At 40.7% G+C, this 24,102-nt stretch overlaps 1 protein-coding gene across 2 annotated transcripts in view; it reads right to left on the reverse strand.

Moving 5' to 3' along the window:
• Positions 1-6,276: 6,276 nt before the first annotated feature.
• The window catches only part of LOC107997932 (headcase protein), a 142,848-nt gene continuing 125,022 nt past the window's right edge, over positions 6,277-24,102 (reverse strand). For both annotated transcript variants that reach the window (XM_062085753.1, XM_062085756.1), the window contains exons 3-5: positions 16,796-16,984; positions 16,465-16,650; positions 6,277-16,237 (exon numbers count right to left, since the gene is read on the reverse strand). In XM_062085753.1, the coding sequence (XP_061941737.1) occupies positions 16,064-16,237; positions 16,465-16,650; positions 16,796-16,984 (549 nt within the window). In that variant the 3' untranslated portion in view covers positions 6,277-16,063. The remainder of the gene's footprint in view (positions 16,238-16,464; positions 16,651-16,795; positions 16,985-24,102) is intronic.

Raw genomic sequence — 24,102 nt, forward strand, 5'->3', positions numbered from 1 at the left:
GCAACGGTTCGTTTCTTCATCGTTTCGTCTCCATTTTCTCTTTTCTCGCTACTCTCTCTCCCTCTCTCTCTCTCTCTCTCATTCTCTCTTTCTTTCTTTCTTTCTCTGTTCTCCTATGTCGACGAACGAAAAAAAAACGCGGTGGAACGGAAAGGAAAGCTTATTGCTTGGCCTACGCGATGGCCAACGAGAATTCATTCGAACAAGGGCTTCCGGAAATACGATTCGGAGTTGCTATATACCGTTTTCCTCTCTTATAAATCTTTACGAGATTTTCTTTATATTTCTTCTTACTCTTATTCTTCTGGCGGGCTTCAAATTTCAAAAGTGATGGGTAGAGATCCTTTCATTTCTCGCACTCACTCGCCATTCACTCGAGATCACTAATCACCGGGGCGCGTTCAAGTCCTTTTCTTTTTTTCTTTTACTTTCCATATTTTTCCTTCCACTCATCCCCATCTTCGAAGTAGAAATTCGCTTCGATCAAGTAACTCGATACCGGTGATTCATGAATTTATCGAGGGACTCGTTTGTTTTCTTCTTCTTCTTCTTTTTTTTTTTTTTTCTTTTGGATAGGTCGATTTCATCGAGACGTGGGCGCGCCCAGGTTTTTATGACTATTCATAAGCTACACGAAGAAGAAACTGGGAGATGATAGCTTCGAGTATTTAACGACTACTAGCAAAGGATAACCTACGAATTTATGTATATACCCCGAGCCTCGCCGCTTGAAAACTTGCACGTTTTCTTCCTCTTTCTGCAAGAGGATTACGATTTTATCGAAGTTTACACGCGCGCGATCTAGGGAGCGAGTCCTATTCGTTGAATCTCTATGATCGAAACAACGAATTAGCAGCGATTATAGTTTTTACTTGCGTGTATATATATATATGTATGTATGTATATATATATATTTTGCATTACGTATGCGCTTCAAAGGGAAATCGATTGATCGATACGTCGTTACGATTGCTTCCTCCCTCGAAAGTTTATTTCGAGGAATCGTTTTCAAGATCATTCAAAATTTTCCAAATTTTTGGCACGCGATTCGTTCGATTTAAACTGAAGAGAAGAAAAAGAAAAACGACACGAACGTCGTCAAGATTCGAGTCGAAATGAACGGCACAGAAATTGTGCAGTGTGCACAGCGTCTTGAAACTCTCGAGGAAGAAATTTTCGCACGAACGCGCGCTTCCTTATGGATTTCACGTAATACAACCGATACAGAAATATTCCCGTCAACGAGACAGCGAGCTTACCCTGACAGACAAACGCACTACCGAGTCCGATAGAAGAATTTCATATTAAGCCTTAAACCTTAAGAATGGTGTATCGCTTTCGAATACCACGTAGCCAATCATGGATGATCGTATGGAAGGCGTGTCCTTCTCTCGAATGATTTTCTCTTAAAAATTGCTGCTGAAAATCCAAAAATTGCTTTCGCAAATTTTTGCAATAGTCCAAACCAAACTGGCCATATGAGTTTAATTTCAATTAATGAAATGAAGAGAAAAAAGAAAGAGAGAAAAGATGGAAGAAGAAGAAATTAAAAAAAAATTAAAATTAAAATGTGTATAACGCATAGTCCTAAAATTTTTAGAAAATCGTTCGACAGAATCACACGCTTCGCGAAAAAAAGTTTTCAAATTTTTTTTTTTTTTTTTAATCACTACGAACGAGTCTTCTAGACGTTGATTTCCGATGGAGCGGCAATTTTACGAATCTCACATCTCTCCTCTTCCCTCCTCTCTATTTTCTTCATTTCCATACCTCGACGATTCTTCGTTCTTCGCGTACCATTTTTTTTTTTTTAATTCCCGTTTTCCTCCTCCCTGTTCTCCTTGCTTTAAAAAAAGCAACCCTCTGTCTGTTGTCCCGTTTGGTCCGCACTACCAGCATTGATTATTTTCTTGCTTTCGCAATGCACAAGAACGCTTGTGTTTTTTTTATTATGATTCCTTATTACTCTTTTTTTTTAACATTTTTTTATCTCCTTCGCCATCATCTTTCTCACTTTTCTCTCTTTCTCTCTCTTCCTCTCCTGGTTTCAGATCCATCTTCTTATCTTTTTCCGTCATGCCCTCCGATCGGTCTCCTTCTTCTCCTCCTCCTCCTCCTTCTTCTTCTTCTTTCCACCTCTGCGTACTTTACAATCGACATTAATTAACGAATTAATTAGTACAAGCTAAACACGCGTTAGAAGAATTATATAACTAGAAGAAAACACGGGCTTCGCGAATGGTACTCGTTTTCCACGGAATTCGACTTCTTCTCTTCCTCTTTCTCCGCCATGCAATAATGCTACATATCATTAATCCTTCTTCTCTCGTATCCTTTGATTCTTCGAAACTTTAATTCGGCGAGTTATTTATTTTTCCAATTCGAGGAGCGCCGGTGTGTCGAGCTCTCTTTTAAGCCTCGAGAAGAGGTGTATTCCCGATAAATGAATTTGAAAAAGTTCGAGCATAGATGGAAACGGTTAGTGCAGAGAGACGAACACCTTCGATTTTCCTCGAAAGATCTCGAATGGATTCAATCTCATCCCCTTTCTTTCTCTCGGTGGCGCGATTCTTCTTCTCTTCGTAAAGATCTTCATTCTTTTTTCTCGACAAGTTTTCTCGATCTCTTCTCTCTCTCTTTCTCTTCTTTCGTTCGTAAAAAATGTTTCTTCTCACTCTCTTTCTTTCTTTTTGGCAGCTTTACCAATTACATTACGCGACGCGGTTATACACGCTTAAATAACTAAACTTAACACGAGCTAAATTTCTAGCGCAATTTTTTTTTTTTTAAAAACGTACGACCCTTTTTGCCCGATCTCGTTTCCTGATCGCCTCGGCGATCGCTTAAAAAAATAGGGTACAAAAATTATTCATCTAAATTTCGAAAGCCTTATCCGAATACTACGCGAATTTATCTTTTTTTTTTGTTTTTCTTCTTCTTTTTTTTCTGCTTTTCTCTCAAAATTTCCTTTCGTAATTTCCCCCCCCGCTTAATAAAACACAGCCGAATAAAAATGCCCCGATTTTCGAATTACGTTCTAATCAAATCGTTTACAAAAATCACCCTCGATCACCCGCGAATATCATTTCTTGTCCGATTCGACGTTTTTATTTTTTAAAAAACACGTATAAAAAAGACTACCCTAATGTGACACTTAGAGCACGACAATTATTACAATTTTTCTTTCTTTCTTTCTTTCTCTCTCTCTCTCTCTCTCCCTCTCTTTCTCTCTAGTAGATATAAAAAAAGGAGATTGCTTATCGTTTTCGTGCGAAAGATTCTCTGTCCCTTTCGACTTTTTTTTTTCTTTTTTATCCATCGTTTTTTTTATTCGACGACGACTTTTTTATTCTTCTTCCTCAATTCACAAAAAAAACGCCGAGTTTATCGCATGAAACGAGCTCGCCCTTCGGATCCACGCGGGCAATCCGCGTGCGCGTAAATAACGAAACGCGAAAAAAGAAAGGAAAAAACGAAGAAAAAAAAAGAAACACGTCGCTGAAATTGGTGTCGATTTCACGCTGATATATCTCCCCTTCATCCTCCTCTTCCTCCTACAACCGAGTACAAAATATTAGTGTCGCAGTCTTAACGACGCAAGGTGTCGTGACGTATACGTACGTTGGAAAAATCGTATTTACCGAATATATTAGCGCACAAAGCTTTATTAGTGTGCGCGTCTCACCTTAAAAAAAAATCTCCTCTCGCATCCTCTCTCCCCCGATTGCCCGACGTTCCTTTCGACATTTTCGAATTCTAATTTATTGCGACTCTAAACCTACGATTAATTGGAAAAATTGCATGAGATTGTCTACGAGGACGTCGATTCGAGCAACTTGGAAATGGACACGAGGGAATTTTCGAAGGTCTCTCTCTCTCTTTCTCTCTTTCTTTCTCACACTCTCTCTCTCTCTTTCTACATTCATTTAGAAGAATCGTGAACTCTGCCGAGAAGAGTTTTACATCTAAAGACACGGCAGAAGACGAAAAATATTACTAAGAAAAGGGAACGGGGTAGCGATACACACGATTACACGGTATGTATTATATGTATATACATATATATATATATTTACGTATATATATGTATATATATATACGTAACGATTATATGGTATACACACACACAAGAATATAACGCGATTAAATGTTACGTAGGGGAGGGAGTAGGTGATTATAGCACATCCACACGCCATTCAGACACATTGGTTTATACCCCTTGAGGAAATTGCCTGTAAACGGGTTCCGATACTCTTCGGGGGCGGCCTACCGACTAACGATTAATTACAACACTCCGCTGTGAAAGCTTAATTACGATCGTTGCACAAGCGTCCATCCATTTTATCTTTCCTTCATCCAAATTTCTCTTCCATCTCTTTCTTGCCAGCGAACTCTTTTGCAGCCGTGTCTCTTGCAGCGCGCTCATCCTTCTATCGAGTGTCCATCTATCGATTCTTGTAACTTTTCCAGAAAAAAAATGGAGAAAATCTTCGCATATACATCCAATTTTCCAAACGAGAATAGGAAGAGATATACAACAGATATATATATATATATATATACATATATTTTTTTTAATGTCTTCGAGGTTCTCGAACGAGTTAGAACTTTCTCCATTCTTTTTTATTTTTTATTTTTTTTTCTTTTTTTAGGCGTTCGAAAAGACACTCGACTGGATGGCAGCATCGCAAGCACGCAACACTCGCAAGAGGATTAAAAAATCGAACGCCCATCACTAATCCTATTAGACGAAGACACCATATAAGAGAATGGAAAAATGAAGAACAAAGCGAAAATTGAACCATCGTGCGCGACGAGTAAATAGAAGCCGTGTATACGAGAGTTTATGTAGTATCTGTACGTGTACATTGCATGTAATTCTTTCTTTCTCTCTTTCTCTCTCTCTCTCTCTTTCTCACACATACACACACATTTTCCCTCTACCTTTCGTTCTCCATAGAATTCTTCTCTCGCTTCGACTCATCCACTATCTCTCTCTTTCTCTCTTTCTCTCCTTCCGAAGCGTTCGATCGATTGGATCACGGCTCGTAAAAACCGGGCCATCCAAGCGATGGTGGAGAAATAAAACGATAGATAGGGGTGAAAGAGTATAAATCGAAACGGAGGGCGGAGGGGTCAACGACGACGATGACGACGACGAACCGAACGTAGGTGGAAAGAGCCGTGAACCAATTGTCTACGCGCAGCTATAACGTCGATTAACTTATCGATCCTCCGTCTGCGAATATCGACTCGCTTTATCCACTTCTTCCCTCGCTCGTTTCTATCTCTTTTCTCTGTTTTGCAATCATCCGTCCCCGCTTCCTCTCGTCCTTCCAATAAACTTTTGAATTCGTCCAAACTTTTTTGCGCCTTCGATTTTTTTTTTCGGATTATTCCTCTTCTCTTCTTCTCTTTATCTTATATCTTTGATATATTTCTTCCTTTTCTCTCTATCTCCTCTCTATCTCTCTGATATATTGGTGTAATTTTTTCTCTCTTTTTTTTTTTTTTTTCTATTCAGTTTGAAACACGAGAGGCAGCGAAACGAGAACAGGTGTTATAGGTTAAATAACAACATTATGTTCCTATGTACATTTGTACCTTAGCCAACCTATCCCCAATCGATTCGATTACGGTCAGGCTCCCAGGACTCGTGAACTTGCAAGGTGTCTCGTATCTCGTTTCTTTTTTTTTTTCTTTTCTTCTGATATTCATATTCGTAGATTTCTCTTAGAAATTATTCTTGATATATTCTTGATACAAGGCCAAAGAGAATAAAATGCTCGATATTATTTCTCTCTCTCTTTCTCTTGTAGTTGAGCAAATTTCGACTTTGTAAATTCGAGAAATTCGTAGAAGCTTTAAAAAGACTGATATTTTCACGATATTTTTTTCAACAGCAACCCTTTCAACGCGATTTGGCACCGATATATACACTTTGCACCCTTATATCTGAAACGACACCTCGTCCCGTTCTTGATAAAATCGTAGATCCTGCTCGATTAACTGGGAGCCCGGTTCCTTGTTGGAGTGTGAAAGACAGCCGGTGTGTGTACTATTTGCGTGGTCGGCGATCGTCAGCCTTGCCTCCCGATCAACCTCGATATAAAAATCTTTTTCTCTCTAAAAAACACGCCGAATATAACTTATATTTCCATTTCCTTTTCTTTTCCTTTCTTTTTTCACCGGGGACGATAATAATATTACTTCTTCACACATCCGTGACTGGGCAAAAGAGGGGGGGTTTTCTCTCTTAAATTCATTTTTTCCCTGTTTTTCAAAAGTAAAAACTTCCTCTTTATGCTCGATCTTATAACCTATTTTATTATATTTTCTTTTTTCCTTTTGTTCTCCAATCCCTTCTCCCTCTTTAACTCGAATCTACTTTACTCGCTCGATTAATAAACTTTCTCTTCTCGTAAGGATCAACGGTAGAATAATTAAATAATGTCGAGAGACAAGGCGCGAAACAGGATCAACGTAAACGCCGTCCGCGAGAAAAAACAAAATCGCTCTCCAGTAGCGCACTTCGATAAAATTTCTTCGTCGTTCGTAACACGTTTCAGATATTATAACAACACCATATTTTTTTCTTTTTTTTTTTTCTTTTTTTTCTCTTTTTCGGCAATGTACATTTTAAATTACACGCATCAAATTACAAGGAGATTCTTCACAAGGAAATAATCAATCTCTTTTCTTCTTCTTCTTCTTTTTTTTTTCTTCATTTTCTCTAATACTCTTTCTTTCTTTCTTTCTCTCTATCTCTCTCACTCTCTCGCTCTCTCGCTCTCTTCGTCATCGTGTGGGCGTGGAAAAAACAGTGGCCTCTGAATCAGCATTTGCAAAAAGGGAGGGAGTGAGATTTATAATCTGTCAAACTTAATCGGGACTCGACACACGCGAAACCGAAAGGATTTTTCTTTTTTCTTTTTTCTTTTTTTCCACTGGGAAGAATTATGTGCCACCAATCATCCATCTCTCTCTCTCTCTCTCTCTCTCTCTCTCTCTTCCAGCATCTCTCTCTATTTGATTTCCCCTTCCGGTTCCACGTTCGTGTTCAATGGCATCATACACGTCTTTCTCTCTCTTTATAATCCTCTCTTCGCAGCCCTCTCATTCACTCTTCTCTTTCTCACTTTGTACGTCTTTTGGATAAAGTCGCGTATTTTGTTGATGCACAAGTGGCGCGATTCGGTTAAATTCTTCTTCTTCTTCTTCTTATTATTTTCATCTACTTTTTTTTCCGTTTAACATGCAACCCTTTCTTCCCTCGCACTCTGTCTACCATTCTCGGTGCGCTCGCAACGCTGTACTTGCACGTCTTTCGCTCTCTCGTTCTCTTTCGTTCCGCTCCCCCCATTCACACCCCTGTTTCCACGTCTCTGCGCCTGAAAATAACCCGGGCTGGAAAACGAGAAAAAACGCGCGCGGCTCCGCGGGCACGATCACCGAGAATCCTCCTTTACTAAAATTTCCTACTACTACACAACCGACGATGGACGATAAAAAGCACACAGTGTTTCCAATAATTTAATAATAACTTGAGGTATTAAGGTATTATTCGTAGTTTCCGAAAAATTCGTCCTCCCTACAATGTATATAATTTCGAGAAGAATCACCCTCATTAAACGTACCCGCGATTCTCGCGACTGAAAACTCGACGAATATCGTATTCAATGTCGAACCTAGTGTTTCAACGTGTAAGGTAAGGTAAGGTAAGGTAAAAGGATGCGAATATTTTTCGGTTTGTTAAATTTCTCCAGAGTTGCTTTCAAGAATTATTCTTTCCTCCTCCATTTAAATGATCTCAAGAGAATAACTCTCGAGAGATTTACAATTCGCATTTCGCATAGATATCGAGCCGTGGCGCGATTTCGGCTCGATGGACAACAGGATCGACGAGGAAAGAAAAAAAGAAAAGAAAAGAAAAGAAAAACAGGAAAAATCATATTTTATTCCCCGCTCGATGGACCGTTATCGATCTCATCGAAGAAGAAATCGCGAGTTCGAAATTGGCGCGGTTGGGAACAAAGCGCTAAAAAAAAATCCCTAGAAACCTACGATAGCGTGTAAGTATACGTATATGCATTCTCGAACTCGCGAGTTATCATATCATATTCCTTGGACGTCGTTATAATGTTAATACAAACTTGATAATGCAATCTTGATAAAGAGTAACGTGTTTTCCGCATAAAAGATAGATAATTTGTTAAAAAAAAAAAAATCTGATCAACTCAAAGAGGCATGGATCCACGAACATGATCGTTGAAAAGAAAAATCCGTTCTTCTTATCGCCATATCTTCCGTGCGATTCGATCTTCCCCGTCAACCGATCCCTTGAATTCGTTAACGTAAAAACAATATATATATATTTATCGATTAGGATCAGGATAATAAAAGAAAATAAAAAGAATCCTCGTAAACCATTGATTATTGAACCGAGATGTTAATCTATTCGTATACAAGCATCGATGAGTCGATTAAACAAGTAGAAGGGTAAAATGTAAGGGTTCAAAGAGTTAAAAATAATAAGGGAGAGAAGGATAAATGATCGCACGGAAGAACTCTCGACTCGGGTGGATAGGGAAGTGAAATAAAAAAATGGACTAACGAGCGAGCCGGATGTGCTCGATAAAACGTTAAACGAGGAGTAGCGCTATAGTAAGAAAAGATCGGACGCGTCTCTGCTCTGATCACGGTCCACGCGGCTCGGCTATTCGTATAATCGCGACTACTGAAAGAACATCGACTTTCGTGTGTACCACCTGTGTGTCGTGTATGTAACATACGATTCAGTGTCTACCTGCTGTCCCTGTGTGTTCGTGCGCGCGCGTTATTACAGTGTGTCAATGTACTTATATGTATGTGTCACAAACGTAAAAAAAAAAAGATTACACAGTGAAAGATCGCGCGGCAATTTCCTTCTATCGGACACGCACGATATTCCTCCTCCTCGCAAATACATATTTCTCTTCGTAATTTCGATTCAAATATTTGCTTTTTAGAATTTGTCTTATTTTTTTCATCGATCTTTCCTTTCAGCCAAACATCATGGACGATTTTTACCGACGATCCGGGATAAGGTACTCTTATTGTCTCTCGTACTTTGTATATCATTTTCTGTGCTGTGCCCTCCTTCCTGACACACCAGGAGAAGAGAACGGAAAGAGAAAAGGCCGAAAGGATTATCGCGCGTGTCCGACGAATCGCCGCTCGATCGTTCGACTCGTCTCGCCTCTTCTTCCCTATGTAAAAAACTTGTACATGGAAGTTTTAAATCGCTAAACAGATACAAGTTGTTTATTCCTAAGATGAGCCGTACGAGGCTCGTATTATCGATCGATACGCAGATACTTCGTACAGCGGTATTTCATTTTTCTATACATTAATATGTGAATTCTGTTAATTTTAATGTCGTTTATATATATATATGTGTATATATATATATATGTGTCGTCGTATATATACCTATAGTTGTCTAGCACAGCTGTAAAGAGAACCTTACACACTAAGAGACAAAAAAAAACCGATTCTTAAACGTAGATTCATATAATATAATATTTTCATATTTATTTTCATATATAATATATTTATATATTTATATATACTTCAATCTTCTTATTAGATCATTTTAAACCACGTGAATGTCCGCGTGAAAAAGAACGCATCGAAGAACAACCGATATATAAATTGCAGGATAAAATTTTCTTTTTCTTTTTCTTCTTCTTTTTCTTCTTCTTCCTCTTTTTCCTCTTCTTTTTCTTTTTCTTCTTCTCATCTGTTTCTCACGCTACCTCTTTCTCTCTTCCTCCTCTATTCCTCCTTTGTCGAGCGTTCACAAGTACGATAAGGTAGCCTATCACTAGAACACGATTCTCGACCCCGTTCGACGACCACGTTTTCTTCTTCCCTTTCGTTTCTCCTTTATTTTCGCGTGTTTTCCTTCTCTCCTTGTTATCCCCTCGTCCTTTCTTTCGGTCTTGACAAAAAAATCAACAATTTACCGCCGCTTGAAAGAAAGGAAGGAAGGAAGAATCCGCGGCGACGAACGTCGAGAGATAACCGAGTTAGAGCCGAGTCTCTAAAATATTTAACGAAATTCAAGGATATTCTTCTTTGGGCGTCGAGCAAATTGGCCGACGTGCGAAACGAAGGAAAGTTTCCCTTAACTAGAAAATCTGAAAAACCTTTGTTTTCCAATAAAACGTATATATTTATCGATGATTTCAAAACCTCTCATCTTCGTCACTCCTCCTCCTCTTCCTCCTCCTCCTCCTCCTCTTCCATAATGACTATATTCTAAACTCTATTCATAGTTCAACCACTCATTAACCTCTCTTTCCTCGTTTAATATAGCCATCCTCGAGACCCCCCCACAAGAAAAAATGTCTTCCTTTCGCGCTTATTACGTTTCTAATCTTTCGCTTTCGTTTCTCGTGTACCATCCCCTTATATAACCGCATATACAACCCTTACACCCCATCCCCTCAACGTGCCATATATTCGATTATTAATTATCGTTAGAAGAATCCACGGACACGATTACAATCGACGAGACCTCGGAGTGAATAATTTCGAATCTCGAAATCTCGTCCCCTTTCCTCCTCGGAGGAAAACTCGGGAAACAACACACCTTCGATCGTGATCCTCGTCTCGAAAATACGAAACGCGTGTTCACCCTTTTTTCGTCTCCTTATTAAAAAATACCGACATATAGAAAAATCATCCGCTCCGGACCGAGAAACGGATCGCGGGGGAGGATTCGAAAAAAGAAAAGAAAAAAGATACGCTTCAGAGGCGTATTTTCGTGCGTGTCCTCTCCCTCTCGAATAATTATTGCAATGGTCGCGAGAAGGATAAAGTTCCCGTGCCGAAAAAAGGAAAACAGAAAAATGCTCTCCTCTCGTGGAGTCGCGTGGATCGAGGTAGATTCATCAACAGAGGGATTAAATTGCAGTCGAGGAGAAAGAACACATTTGGGATCGTCTCCTCCCTACCTGAAACCGCCTCCCGTTCCTCGAAAACAAACGTCACGGAGCGCGGAAAAGGTTAGAAAAATCGTTACTTTTACTTTTACTTTCGGAGAATAAAGAAAAAAAAAAAAAAAAAAAGGTTTAGCCTTAAAGGTTTATTAATTAGGTTTAGCCTTAAGCAACTACTAAGAGCGAGTGCGCCGTTTATGCGTCGAGACGCACCCATTTTTAGAGAAAAACTAAAAAGCGCTCTCGTACACTACCCTTCCATCGCCCCTCTCGGATCCATTGGAGGACGTTTATCTCCTCTGGATATTATACGCTTCTTCGATGCAAATTTCCCTTAAAAACGATCCTAGGATATAGGTACGCCGACGCGTCGACGAAACTGACTAATCGTGTTTTTTTTTTCTTTTCTTTTTTTTCTTTACAAATCGAATTTTTCAGGTGCCTCGAAGGTATCGCGCGGCTCCCCTTTGACGATCGATCGCCGTGTTTTGGGGATAATAGTGCAGACGAGAGACGCGATCTGCAAAAAGCTGGAATTTCGTGCGTCTAATATTCAAATGTTGCAGCTGGTATTACATGCTCCGCGTGTAAATAAGTTTTCGGATACGTTAAGGTAAGATCGATTCGATCCTAGTTCGATATTATTCGCGCGTCTCTACAAAAAATTCCCCCTCCCCCTTCCTCCTTATTCCAAGAAATTGCGATTCGTTGTTTGCAATCGAAAAGCGCATTTCAAACCGGGTAACTATAACTTTTCGAAAAATCGCGAGAGGATCGACGATCGATCGATCGGGGGAAAAAGGGAGGGCGCGCGTCGCGATCGCGGATCGACTTCTCCCGCGAGAGGAACGCGCGATCGTCTTCTCCCTCGTGTTCCTCTCTTTCTTTCTCTTTCTCTCTATCGATCTCGAAACTAGGAACTGAAAGTGAGCCGATTAATTCGCATCGCATCGTGGGGCACCCAAAATTCTGTTCAACGACGCGAACCACGTAGCAAAAATTGAAAACGGTAGGGAGTACAGAAAGTAGTATAGGCGCGCTCGCGCGCTTCGTGGCGCGGCGTGGGAGGATTTATTTCTCTCTCTCTCTCTTTCTCTCTCTCCCTTACACACAAACACACACACGCACGCTCTCACTCTTTTTTTCCTTTTTTTCCCCCTTTTTTCCATTCGTTTCGTCACACGAACGCGAACTCGCGTTAACTGAACCGGGAACGAATCGCACACGCGAGCAACGTTTCAATTATTTATCGATAATACAAGAAGAATCACCGGGCACGAAACAACTAAATACGAAACGAATGTATATATATTTGTATATTATAATTATCGTTTATACATTATAATAAACCACCACAGATCAGCTTCGAGATTAATCCTAATTTCTAATAACGCGATTATCGTAACGCGCGTTGATCTTTTGATATTTAACCGGATGAAAAGCGTGGAAGCTAAGAAAATCGCGTGTCCCGTGTCCCAGAAGAAGTGAAATAATACGCGAAAAAAACAATATCATAGACGATTATCTTTTCTTTTCTCTCTCGTTTTTTCTTTTTTTTTCTTTTTTTTTTTTTTTTTTTCATTTTATCCCGGCCTCCCTCTTCCATTCTCTCTATCTTTCTCTCCCCTATTTGGCACTCTGAGAAAAACTTAACGAGAGACGATCCCTCCTTCTCCTCCATTTCTTTTTCTCTCTTTCTACTATATTGTTCTGCCTGCATGTCTCTCTTTCTCTCTCTTTCTCTCTCTCCCTTTCTCTCCCTCTCTTTCTCTCTTTCTTTCTTTCATCTATTCGAACGCAAAAACGGTTTCTTCGCGACACGATCAAAAGAAACTCTAAGGAACTGAACGAGAAAAGCGCGGTGAAAAATCGGATGACGATGATGATTATTAACGCACTCTTCGGCTCGTTTTTATTCGAGCTGTTAGAAAAAAAAAAAAAAAAAAGGTTTTACATAGGACATGTAATAAGTATATATGTGTACCAAGAACGGGTCTTCCTACACGAATATCCTCTGTTTTTCTTCAATTTTTTCTTTTTTTTTTCTTTTTTTCTTTTTTTTTTACTTTTTTCCTTTTTGATCTCCTTTTCTCTGTCTCTCGTTCTTTCTCTCGCACACACACACATACACACATACGTACAACTCTTCGGCAATTTATTCACTCCTCCCTTTCTCTCCCTTTTGGCTCGCATTCACGCCGCTCACACGCCTCACTCTCGCTAATATTCTTCGTAGATTAAATCGTCGTATAGCGTGCGCTCGGTTGTGAAAATGAACCCCCTTGCCCGTCGTGACACCCTCCACGAACAAACGAAGAAAGGAAACAAAATCACGTAATAGACGAAAACAACCTTTTCCTTCGTCTTCTTCTTTTTTTTTTTCTTCTTACTGTTTTTCTTTTTCTTCTTCTTCTTCTTCCTTCTTTTTCTCTCGATTCATTCTCAAGAGGACATTGCACGAAAGGCATCAGGCAACAGGGTTCACGTGTCCTCGCTAAAGAACCTCTACACGTTATAGAAATCTCCTAAATATATATATATATATACTTCCCGGCGTACAAATGGATTAAGTATACTTTTTTTTTTAAATCGAAGTAACGTAAAGAAGGTACACGATCGACTATACTACCTTGGGAAAACGGTGGGCGGTCTTCTGTTTGTGGGACGGCCGCTATTGATGGATAGCAACGACCAGCATCGCCAGAAAAAACGAAGATCTTTTTTTTTCTTTTCCTTCTCTCTCTTTCTCTCTCTCTCTCTTTCCTTCTCATCCTTTTCTTTCTTCTCTCGCGAGAATCCATTCCCATATTCTCCATCTTCCTTACGAGAGAAACGTCACGACCCGTGCTTTCTCTCTCGCTCTTCCGCCACTCTTCCACCATCTTTTTAAAAGAACCCTGCGGTTCCTTCCGCCATCCACTACTCCCTTTATTCCTCTCCCGCTTAATTACGTATTTACACTGGCTTCTTCGGACGCCCGTGGCTTTCGACCAACCCTCGAGTATACTTCCAACTTGGAACACGCCGTTGCTGCGAAATTGAAACGAAAATGGGGTGGAAAAAGGGATCTGGGATCGAGAGGAAAGTAAATCGAGGATTTGTTTTTTCCCGTTTTCGTGTGGTAAACCGAATGTCCTCTGTTTCACGAAAAAAAGAAAAAAGAAAAAAGAGGGGGATGGACTTCGGGGATCGAGGAATAAGAGTGTGGATACAGTTGAGGGTAAAACTATCGAGAATTTATCTGGTTATTTTTCACGGATGGACGCTGCATCGAGAGAAAATTAGTTTTTCAGATAATTATTCTCGAAACACAGTATCTGCCCGTGAAAAATATATATATATATATATTTCCAGAGGAGTTTTATTCGAAAGTTTTATTCTCAAAAATTATAATCGTAAGGGAGATTGATCTCGAGGGTGGAAGATCGCTGGGCGTCCTGCCGATCAACGTGAAACTCATTCGAATGAGTTGTAGATCCTTAAACAAAATCAACATGGCCGCCGTAAACGTATAAACTAATAAAATGTAAAAAAAACAACGTTCGATTATCTAAGTAACAAACGATAGTTCTCATATCTTTTCTCCCCCCTATTCGTATGAAATCGCCTTTTGTCATTTTTTTTCTTATTTTTCTCTTTTTTTTTTTCCTTTTTTTCCTTTTTATCTTCCTTAACACAATACCTACTTAATATACAGGGAAGTTTGACCATTATTACTTTTTTTTTTGTTTATTTTTATAATTCTGCGTATCTCGATTCATGTTTATCCACGATTCGTCGTCTTTCTTTTATCCCTTCGATTAACGCAATTCGACTATATAGAAAATGCGAGGGACGATTAAAAACTTTTCGGATTACACGCGAATTGACCACGTATCGACGTATTCCTCGATGATTTTTCTTTCCTTCCTTTTTATTTTTATAAACCTAATTTTCTCAAATATTTCTCTTAACCTCTAGAACACGAACGACTAAACATCCCTTTTTTTATCATTTACGCCATCCTAAAGAATTTTACTCGCATTTAAATTCGACTAAATCGATTCTTCGCCGAATGGAACACAATGAAAATGACAAAAAAACGAACAAAAAACGAAAAAAAAGTAAAAACGAAGAATCAGTTCTTCGTTGCTAATTTAAACAAAAAGAATAACAGAAAGAACTTAAAAAAGATATAAAAAATGTAAACACCTCTTCTCCCCATTCTTATAAATAATACTGATGATAGATCCTTGGCCAGATTTGCCGCCAAGCGTGTTTAACACTTCATTGAAATCGATGGATACGTCGTCACGTGCCCAACCATCCAAAGCGTCCGTCTATCGAATACACTCGATTCGTCCCTTGCATAGTATCAACATATATAAACCCTACTATTGAAAAAAAGAAAAATCTTAAAACGCTTTCTATAAGAGCGCCAGGTACTCGACAGTCCACTCTTTCCCACTCTGCGGATAATCGGCAAGATCCAATAATACTTAAATCATAATACAGCACGGGGGAAAAAGCTAATAATAATAATAATACGTTCCGACATTCGTTGGAGGGGAGTCGCTCTACCCAATTCAAACTTCAAAAGAAACGAAAATCATCAGAGAATCAATTTATCAAATGCACGATTTTCATGAAATCGTTCCCGCTCCAAAATCGAAACGCGATCGAATCGAAAAGAAAAAAACGAAAATAAACGAAACTAAAGAGGGGGAAAGAAAATGATCTTTCTCCGCAGAATGGTAGAAAGTGAAGTGACGAGTACCGAAGCCATACTTTTCACGCTTCTTCCTTTAACATTCCGTCTGCTTAAACTTTTTTCTTCCTTTTTTTTTCTTTCTTTTTCTTCTTCATCTCCATCATCTCTTCTCGGTAATGATATACATATATATATATGTGTGTGTATTGTATGTGTGTGTTTGTGTTTGTGTTTATATATATAATCGTATCAGAAGAATGAAAAAACGATGCGTTGGAAGGATCTAGAGCAAGGTCGCCCGGAGCAGGGAGATGAGTGGATCGAAGAAGAGGGGACACGGTTCAGTCGCAGTGATTCGATGACGCCGGTTAGCTAAGTTCCCTAATGGTTACGGCCACTGGCTGTAGAGCTGGAATTGGTCGCGGGTGAAGCAGACCGAGAGCGGTTTCACGAAATGGGCGTCGACGGCACGGCAATGCGGGCACGCGAACACGCGGCTATAGTCCGAGTAGAAGTTGAGCCGCTGGTGCGGGTAGATGAGCGGCTTCTGGCAGCTGTTGCACTGTAACAGACAAACCACGTTTTCTCACGATTAAGTTTCACGCAGTTTCACCATCGTATCCCATCTGTTTGGTAGTAAGTCGGTTCGTTTGGTTGGATTGTTGGTTGCGATCGATATATCGGGTACCCTCGATAGGAGAAAAATGGAATTGGACGCAATAATTTCTTCGACAAAAGGGGGATAGGTTCTCGATCGATTTGAGAATCGTGAAACGAGGGAGTTTTTACCTTGAGTCTCTCGGTGCAACAGGGCATAGCAGCGAAGATATCGTAGCTGTACATGGTGCCAAGAACCAAGCTGGATCCATCCCAGGGTTGAGTACAGCAGCGACAACGTACAGGCTGGCCGCCACTTCCCTCCAGGCAACTCATACAAACAGCGGACAAGAACTGCGTGCGACCCTCCACTTTAACCTGGAACAACGATCGAGCAGAAGTTCGCACCCTCTTCGCTCTCTCGATTTCGAGGATCGTATTGCAAAAGCGAAGAGTCGAATCGAAGAGGAACGCTTCGATGTCTCGCGATCGGGGTGAGTACGAGTGAAATTTTTCAAATTACCTCTGCACAGGCGGACGAGTGCTGTCTCGGTGATAAGAAGAAAGTGCCGTCCACCAATGGATACCTGTCGAAAACGAGCATAGGCGCCCGACAAAGGACGCAGGACACTCTGGACCACTGAAGCGCCGCGAGAGTGGACAGGATGAAGCATCTGGTGTCATCGTTCCCGTGATTGCCCTCGTCTTCCATCTGCGATAAAGCACGATGAATATCGTCGGTGAGTCACGAGCCTTTGAAAAATCGTTGGATACTAGAGAGGAGGAACGTGAAGAAGAAAAAGAGGCACACGGTCGATTAAATTCGTTGGAGGGCGGGAGGGGGGAAGGGGAGGTGGAATGAAGGCATAAAACGCGAGAAGGCACTCCCGATGAACCGAATAAAAAGCGTTTTCGTGCGCAATCTCGTTTCCGGTTCGCTCGACACCGACTCGGCATCGTCGCGGGGATCGATAATACCGACGCGGAATTATACCATTTTCGCGACTCGTGCGAACGAAGATAACGGCCAGACGAAGAGAGAAAGTCATTTGGATCCGGTGTAAAAGTTACGAGATCACGAGGGAAAGGGTTTTTATTTATTACGAGAAGAGAATACTCGGACGAAATTGTAAAACAGTTCGCATATTTGTGTATTATTTTAGAATAAATAAGACAAAGGTTAGAGAAAAAACCGTATGTAATGTCGTTCGTCCTTTAAGGATGAAAAACGAAACGCTCCCAAATTATCGAGGAGATAAGCCAAATCCGGTTTCCACTCCTAGATTCCTACTACTCCCAAATTGAGATCACGCCGGATACATCGAAGAACCCTTATTAGAGATCCTCTGGATCCTCTATACGAGTCTGGAGCCAGCTCGACCAAGGATCACCACGTCCTTCGTCCGATCCCTTATTACACTCCGTGATCCTTATCTCCCAAAACTTGATTCCCATGAGCTCCTATTACAACTCCTTAGAAATTCTTGCGAAATAAAGCTTATCTCCGTGTCGTCGCCCTCTCCCACGATCCATTTCCGATTAAAAATCTATTTGCACGCTCGCGATCCTCGCGTGTACGATATATTTTTGATCACCTACACTCCGAATGGCCAACCGAATTGCTCTACGAAGGCGCAAAAGCTTTCTGCCCATCGTCCGAGGATAGTTCCTATCGTCGACGCGATGACAACAAGGTTTCCCATCATGGCATAGGTAAAGAATAGATTTCTATCGATGTATTTTTGTGTTTTCTTTTTATATGTTGTTTTAGATGTGTAATATAAAATCTGTTTGTCCACATATTAAGATTCATATATTTTACACACGAATTATTTATAAAGAAATTATATATTTGTTTCTTGTATATAAATTATACGTATTTTATATATATTTTTGTATTTCTTTTACAGGTGCAAGATTTACGATAGATTATAAAGGGATAACTACGTAAAAGGTAAGTATAAATCAGATAAGTACATGAAATATTTATAATTAGATGTAAGTAAAATGATTTGTTCCTGAAAATATGCCAGCTTAAACAGGTAAGTAATTAAAAGATAAGTATAAGGTAAGCATAAAGGTAAGTATATTATTTATTTCCAAAATTTTTCACGAGCCACCTCTTCGAAGATTATATTTTCCTAATAAAAAGTCATAAAATTTGATCAAACGTAAAATTTTATCAAAAATTCTATGTACAGTTTTTGATCAAAATTTAGATTTTATATTAGGAGAACATAAGTTGATAGGAGGTCGTTCGAGAAATTTTTGAATGAACAAAATTTTGGCCAAAAATTTGATTTTGTATTAGGAGAACATAAGTTGGTAGGAGGTATTTCGAGAAATTTTTGAATGAACGAAATTTTTGGCCGAAAATTCGACTTTGTCGATTTTTATAGATAATTAAATATAATTAAATATCTCCTAAAATAATAACTTTTCACTATAAATAATCAATAGATTTTTATAGAGAATGACGTGCTACATTTACCAATATATCGAACAACACATAACTCTCTTAGAAAAAAAAACAACTCGAACTTTATACAACAACTCCTACACGTCCACGTGCAAAAATATCAGTAACATCAAAATACACTCTACTCGAAACCATTCAATTTTCATCTAAAATAATTTTCAATTTACTATTAAAAAAAACAAGCGAGAGATTCCAGATAATAAAATCACCTTCATCGATCTGTATATCCATAAATGAATATGAATGATTGCATACGTACAATCATGCGCATCTGGAATATCGCGTGTCCACATCCGCGTCCATGCTAATACCTCTCTTTAAACCTCTTTGCCTTGCCCATATTTCTCGTCTCTCTAGCTCGACAAACGCGCGACCATATATCCATCCCTAGACCGCGAAACGGTTGATCGAGTGGTTGAAACATCCTCTCCTCAGAAAAGATGAGCAGAAAGAGCACAAAGATCTCGAAGAGGCAGCTGAAAAAGATGCTCAACTGTCCACCAAGCTTTAACTTACTCGACCAGGCAAAGAAAGGCCACAAGTCTCTCTCTCTCTCGACATATCTCCATCAAGGCTGAAAGGACCACACGAACGTCACGAGTCTATCCACCTATCCATCCGTGGAACACAAACGCGCAGAGAAGTAGGAAGGAGACCTGAACGATCTCGAATAAATAAATTGGATCGATCTTCTGGTAACTTTTCCATCCGTTCTCGGTGCAGCTGGAAACCGATCGTAGGTCGATCCATGGGAGAAGCACTTCAACTTTTTTTTTACGAGTTCGATTAGAGGTTCGGAGAGGACGGATAGAAAAGCTGGAAAAAGGAAGGACGAGAGGGGATTGGGTTGCTGGTTAGCTGGTCGGTCGCTGGAGGAGAAGAGGCCAACATTGTGCCTCCGTCGGCGCGATTCTTTTTTACTACCCTCCCTTTCCCCCTTCCGGCGGAAAACGTTCGGTTGTTTGCCGAGAGACAATTTCCTGAGATACGTAATTAATGTCTATGGCCAGCCAAGGCTTTTAATGCCGCTGAGCCGCCTCAGCATTCTATGATTCTCGAGAAAAGAAGAAAAAAAAAAGAACGGGGGAGAGAAGGGAGAGAATGTTCCTGTGACAAAGGAAGGCGAGGAACCGAAATTGCGCCGAGGGTAAACGTCGTCCACGATGTGTTTAATTCGATTCTCCTTCCCTTACGAAGATAATAATAATAATATAAATAATAATCGGAGATGAATATATATAAATTTAAGGAGGAAACAAAGAGAAATTGCTTTTTTCCATCTCCTATCTTATATACCGAACACGAAATTAACATTATATCGAGAATATATCTGGGGGGAAAGAGAAGAAACACGCTCGTGCAGCGTCGTCGAATAAATATCCGATACAATGGAGGGAGGGCGATTATTGAAAAATGATTTCAGACGGTGAACGAGTCGATTCGAGGTCGACGAGTCCGGAAGACTTCGTGGTCGAAGGTCGCCGCCCTTGGCGGATAATTTTGTCGCCGCGACTAAAAGGCTAAGGGTGAAAGTGAAAGAAAAAAGAGAGGAGGGAGAAGAGAGAAAGAGAGAGGAAATCGTGGAGGATATAAATCGCGGCGTATCGTCTGAGGGAGGGGGGGAGAGGTAGATCGGCACGAAGGGGAGGATTACGATGCCGGCGACGAGGATTATCGGAATTCAATAATACAGGTCGGTACAAATAAATATAAAAATCGGGCCGCACGCGTCTGCACGCTCCACGATCTGAAATAATAAAGTGGAGGAAACGAGAAGGTCGACGAACTCGTAAACGATCCATTCTCTTTCTCTAAATTTTATAAGGCAATAAAACGAAGAGAGAAGAGCGTTCGATGAATATCGTATCTTATCTATGATCTACTATTTCATTCATAATAGGGATTCGACACAACAAGGGAGACAAATTTCCTCTTTTGTCGTCTCATTGTCGTTGGAACTTATTTTTGAAAAGGAAGAATCTTAAATCTACATAAACTAAATTTTTATTTCAATTACTGCCAGATGTCGTTTGCGATAAAACTAGCGACGAAAGATACTTTACATTATATTACATAAAAAAATTTCTCCTTCCACCTCGAGAAAGATTACGATGGTGGGCGTTATTGAAAATACTGAGCGATTTTCCTTTTTCTTTTTTTTTTACGCCGATCGTGGAGGGAGAGAGGGCAATTTCGAAACGCGAAACGGGAAGGGACACGTAAGAAGAGAGAAGAGATCCGGAGAAAAACGGTGGAGAGTAAAACTTACTACCCGGGGATTTGTCAAGAAGACTCCTCTCTCCTGCAAGGACGATCTTATTTAGACCTTAACGGCTCGGTCGAACGGCCATAGGTCCCGGGACGATAAAGCTCGGTTATATAGACGAGCATAAAATTCCTTACGATCGGCCTCGGTTTGCTTCCGCTTTTGTCCGGTGGCTCGCTTCGTAAACGAAAGAGTGCAGGGCAGGGAGGAAAAGAGAAAAGATCGATCGGGATGATCGTCTTAAATCCTCCCGTTCCTTCCGATTTACAAGTTGTTTACACGTACTGGTAGATGGCGAGCAAGCTGCCCACTTGTTTGGATTTAATCCATCGTGACTATGTGGTGAGAAAGTGGGATCAATGGGATATCCGCACGATGGCGCGCAAAAGCTCGATGGAGCACAACTGCTAGAGTCGGAAATCTTTAACGTTTATCGGTCCAATGTGAGTACAATCGAGACCTATCCCTCGACAGCATCCTAATCCTCTTTCATTATGCTTCCATCCTCCTAAGTTAATTCCCTCCGATGCAAAAGCAATTTCTCAAGTTCTCTAGTCGCGAATCTTTCAAATACGTAATATAAGATGATTATTACTCTTCGTTATTTAAAGAATTAGTAAAAAGAGGGGGAAAAATACTATCAGCTTCTTTCAATTCTATCCGATACGATTAAAAAATCGATCGATCTTCCTTTTTCTCCAACAGCAACAATCGAAAAACGTCCACTTCTTTCACAGAAATTTCTTTATCTCTCTTTTCCAACTGCCATCAAATTTTCACGCGATGCCAGTCTATAACTTTCTCTCTGGACAACGTGAGCGGGAGATGGGGAACGACTGGGATAACAAACGGTCCCGGAGCAACGAGGTATACAAAACACAAGCGGCGAGGCACAAAGAGAGCTTATTAAGAGAGTCGTCTTCCCCGTCGTCATCGTCGCGAGAGAAAAATCCGAAGAACTTTATACCCTAGGCCGGCTCTCTCATCCTCGTAAATACAGCAACGGAGTGGGTGGATCGTTCGTGAGCAGTTAACGCGTGTATCAAGGGTTCGCGAGCGTCTTCGAACGACTAGCCGCGCAAAGATTTACGAGCGGGAGGGACAAAAGCGCCACTCGGTTGGAAGAAGAGACGAGAAGAGCAAGTTGAGCAACTCGAAATCGCGATTTAATTCACATGGAATATTTGGTAAAAATTAAATTGAACGTTGTAAAATGGAAACGAAATAAGAGGAATTTTATAAAAAAGGAAGAAAAACGAAACTATTATTACTTCTCTCTCCCTTTGTTCCTTTTTATCGCCACGCTCGAAAACTTTTTCATTTTCCCGGATCGGGTAGTGGGAGGAGATCCTTTATCCACTTGTCTGTATCAGCTACTGACTGACCTACTGTCTCCCACGAAAAGGAAGAAAAGCTGTTTCTTCGCTCCCCGTCGTTTCGTGCCCTTTCACGCGTGAAAATAATCGATCCCGATTCTCTCTCTACAAAAGCGTTACAACCGTACCGAAGACGTACGTCCCCCTTCCTTCCTTCCTCCCCGTCCTTTCGACAGAAGCTTAACGCGGCCATTCACGACCGAGCGGAGGGCCCGGCCGCGACTTTCCTTCTCGAGGACAGATTGTAGCTTTAGGTCTGAATGGGCGACGAGTTGTCGCGTATTTCGTACCACTTACGATTTCCCTAGGGGGAGGAGGGAATTTACTCGAGTGTGGATCAAAAAATGGTAATGCCCGTCCAACACGTGTCCTCCTCCCCCTTTCCTCCTATAAACCGATATGATACAACGATATCATAGCGAGCCAATTCTCCATTCAACGGTTATTCAACAATTTTTCAAAAAGAAGTGATTACTCAATCTTCAAGAGCCGAGATAAAAGCAACGATTAAAGATATAATTATATCCTACACGACGAAACTGAACACCTTGCCTCAAAATTACTTCCAAGCTTATTAAAAAACTAACTATTCCTTATTTGTCATCCCGTTCGAAATAATAGAAACGGACCCTCCCTCCAAAGTAATTCCATCTCCCATCATTCTCCCTCCACCTCGTTGCCAAGATATTAATGTTAATTAATATCTTGGCATTTCCACTCTATATACTCCCCCCGTCAGGTTTCCCCGTGCGCTCGAGGGGATCCTTTATCCCGATGCAAGTGACCCACTGTCTCCTTCGAGGAGAATCGAACAAAGAAACCCTCTCTCCCTCCTCTTCGCGATGCTCGTGTTGCTCGCGCGAGAATAATCGATGCTCCTCCTCCTCCTCTCTCTCTTTCTCTCTCTCACAAAATTTCCACTCTTCCTTAGCCAAGTTTCGCCCCCTCGGAGAGTTGGAGAGATCGAAGGGAGACGCAGAGAGGTCTCGTTGGGCGGGGAGAATGGAGAGAAGGGAGAGATAACTCGGGCGAGCAACGGGCGAAGGGACTTCTTCCAAGTGAAATTGCGGCCCCTAATATTATTGACAAGCGATAGAGGAGAGAGAGACGACGCTCGGTGTCGTTGGCTGCTCGAAATTTTATCGGGGGAGGGGGAGGGTGGTGTGTAGAGAAGAGTAGGTCGGGGTTGGGAAAACTATTCTTCCTGGCCGATAACGCGTCCAATACAGGGAGGAATTTTAAACGGGTCGAATAAGGGGTTCTTTGTTGCTCGATCAAATTCAATTCCGGGGATAGGTGGCGGTTGATGGACGTACACGAGAGAGAAAGAGAGGGGCTCTTGTGTTTCTTGATATCTTGGGTAATAGAAGGACTCTGAGCAACGTTATTCGTTTTTCGAAAGAGGGTGAAATACTGATACCCGGTTTCCTTCTTGTTTGTTCCGATGCAAGGATCATTAATATTGTATTATGTGTTTGGAGAGGAAAATAAATGGTGATTGTCGGCCTTATTTGTTATTTATTAAATTTTTACGAATATATATTTACTTGGCTTTATTCTCGAGGGTGATTCGATAAATAAACACGAATTGGAGCCTCTCCGAAGAATGGCGGAAAAAGATGAGGTTTATCGCGCGCCAAATATGCTTCGAAAAATAAAGAAAATCAGAAGATATCTCAAATCCCCGCAGAATACTCTTTCTTCCTATC

The sequence above is a fragment of the Apis cerana genome, linkage group LG15, assembly GCF_029169275.1.
Source record: "Apis cerana isolate GH-2021 linkage group LG15, AcerK_1.0, whole genome shotgun sequence".
NCBI lineage: Eukaryota > Metazoa > Arthropoda > Insecta > Hymenoptera > Apidae > Apis > Apis cerana.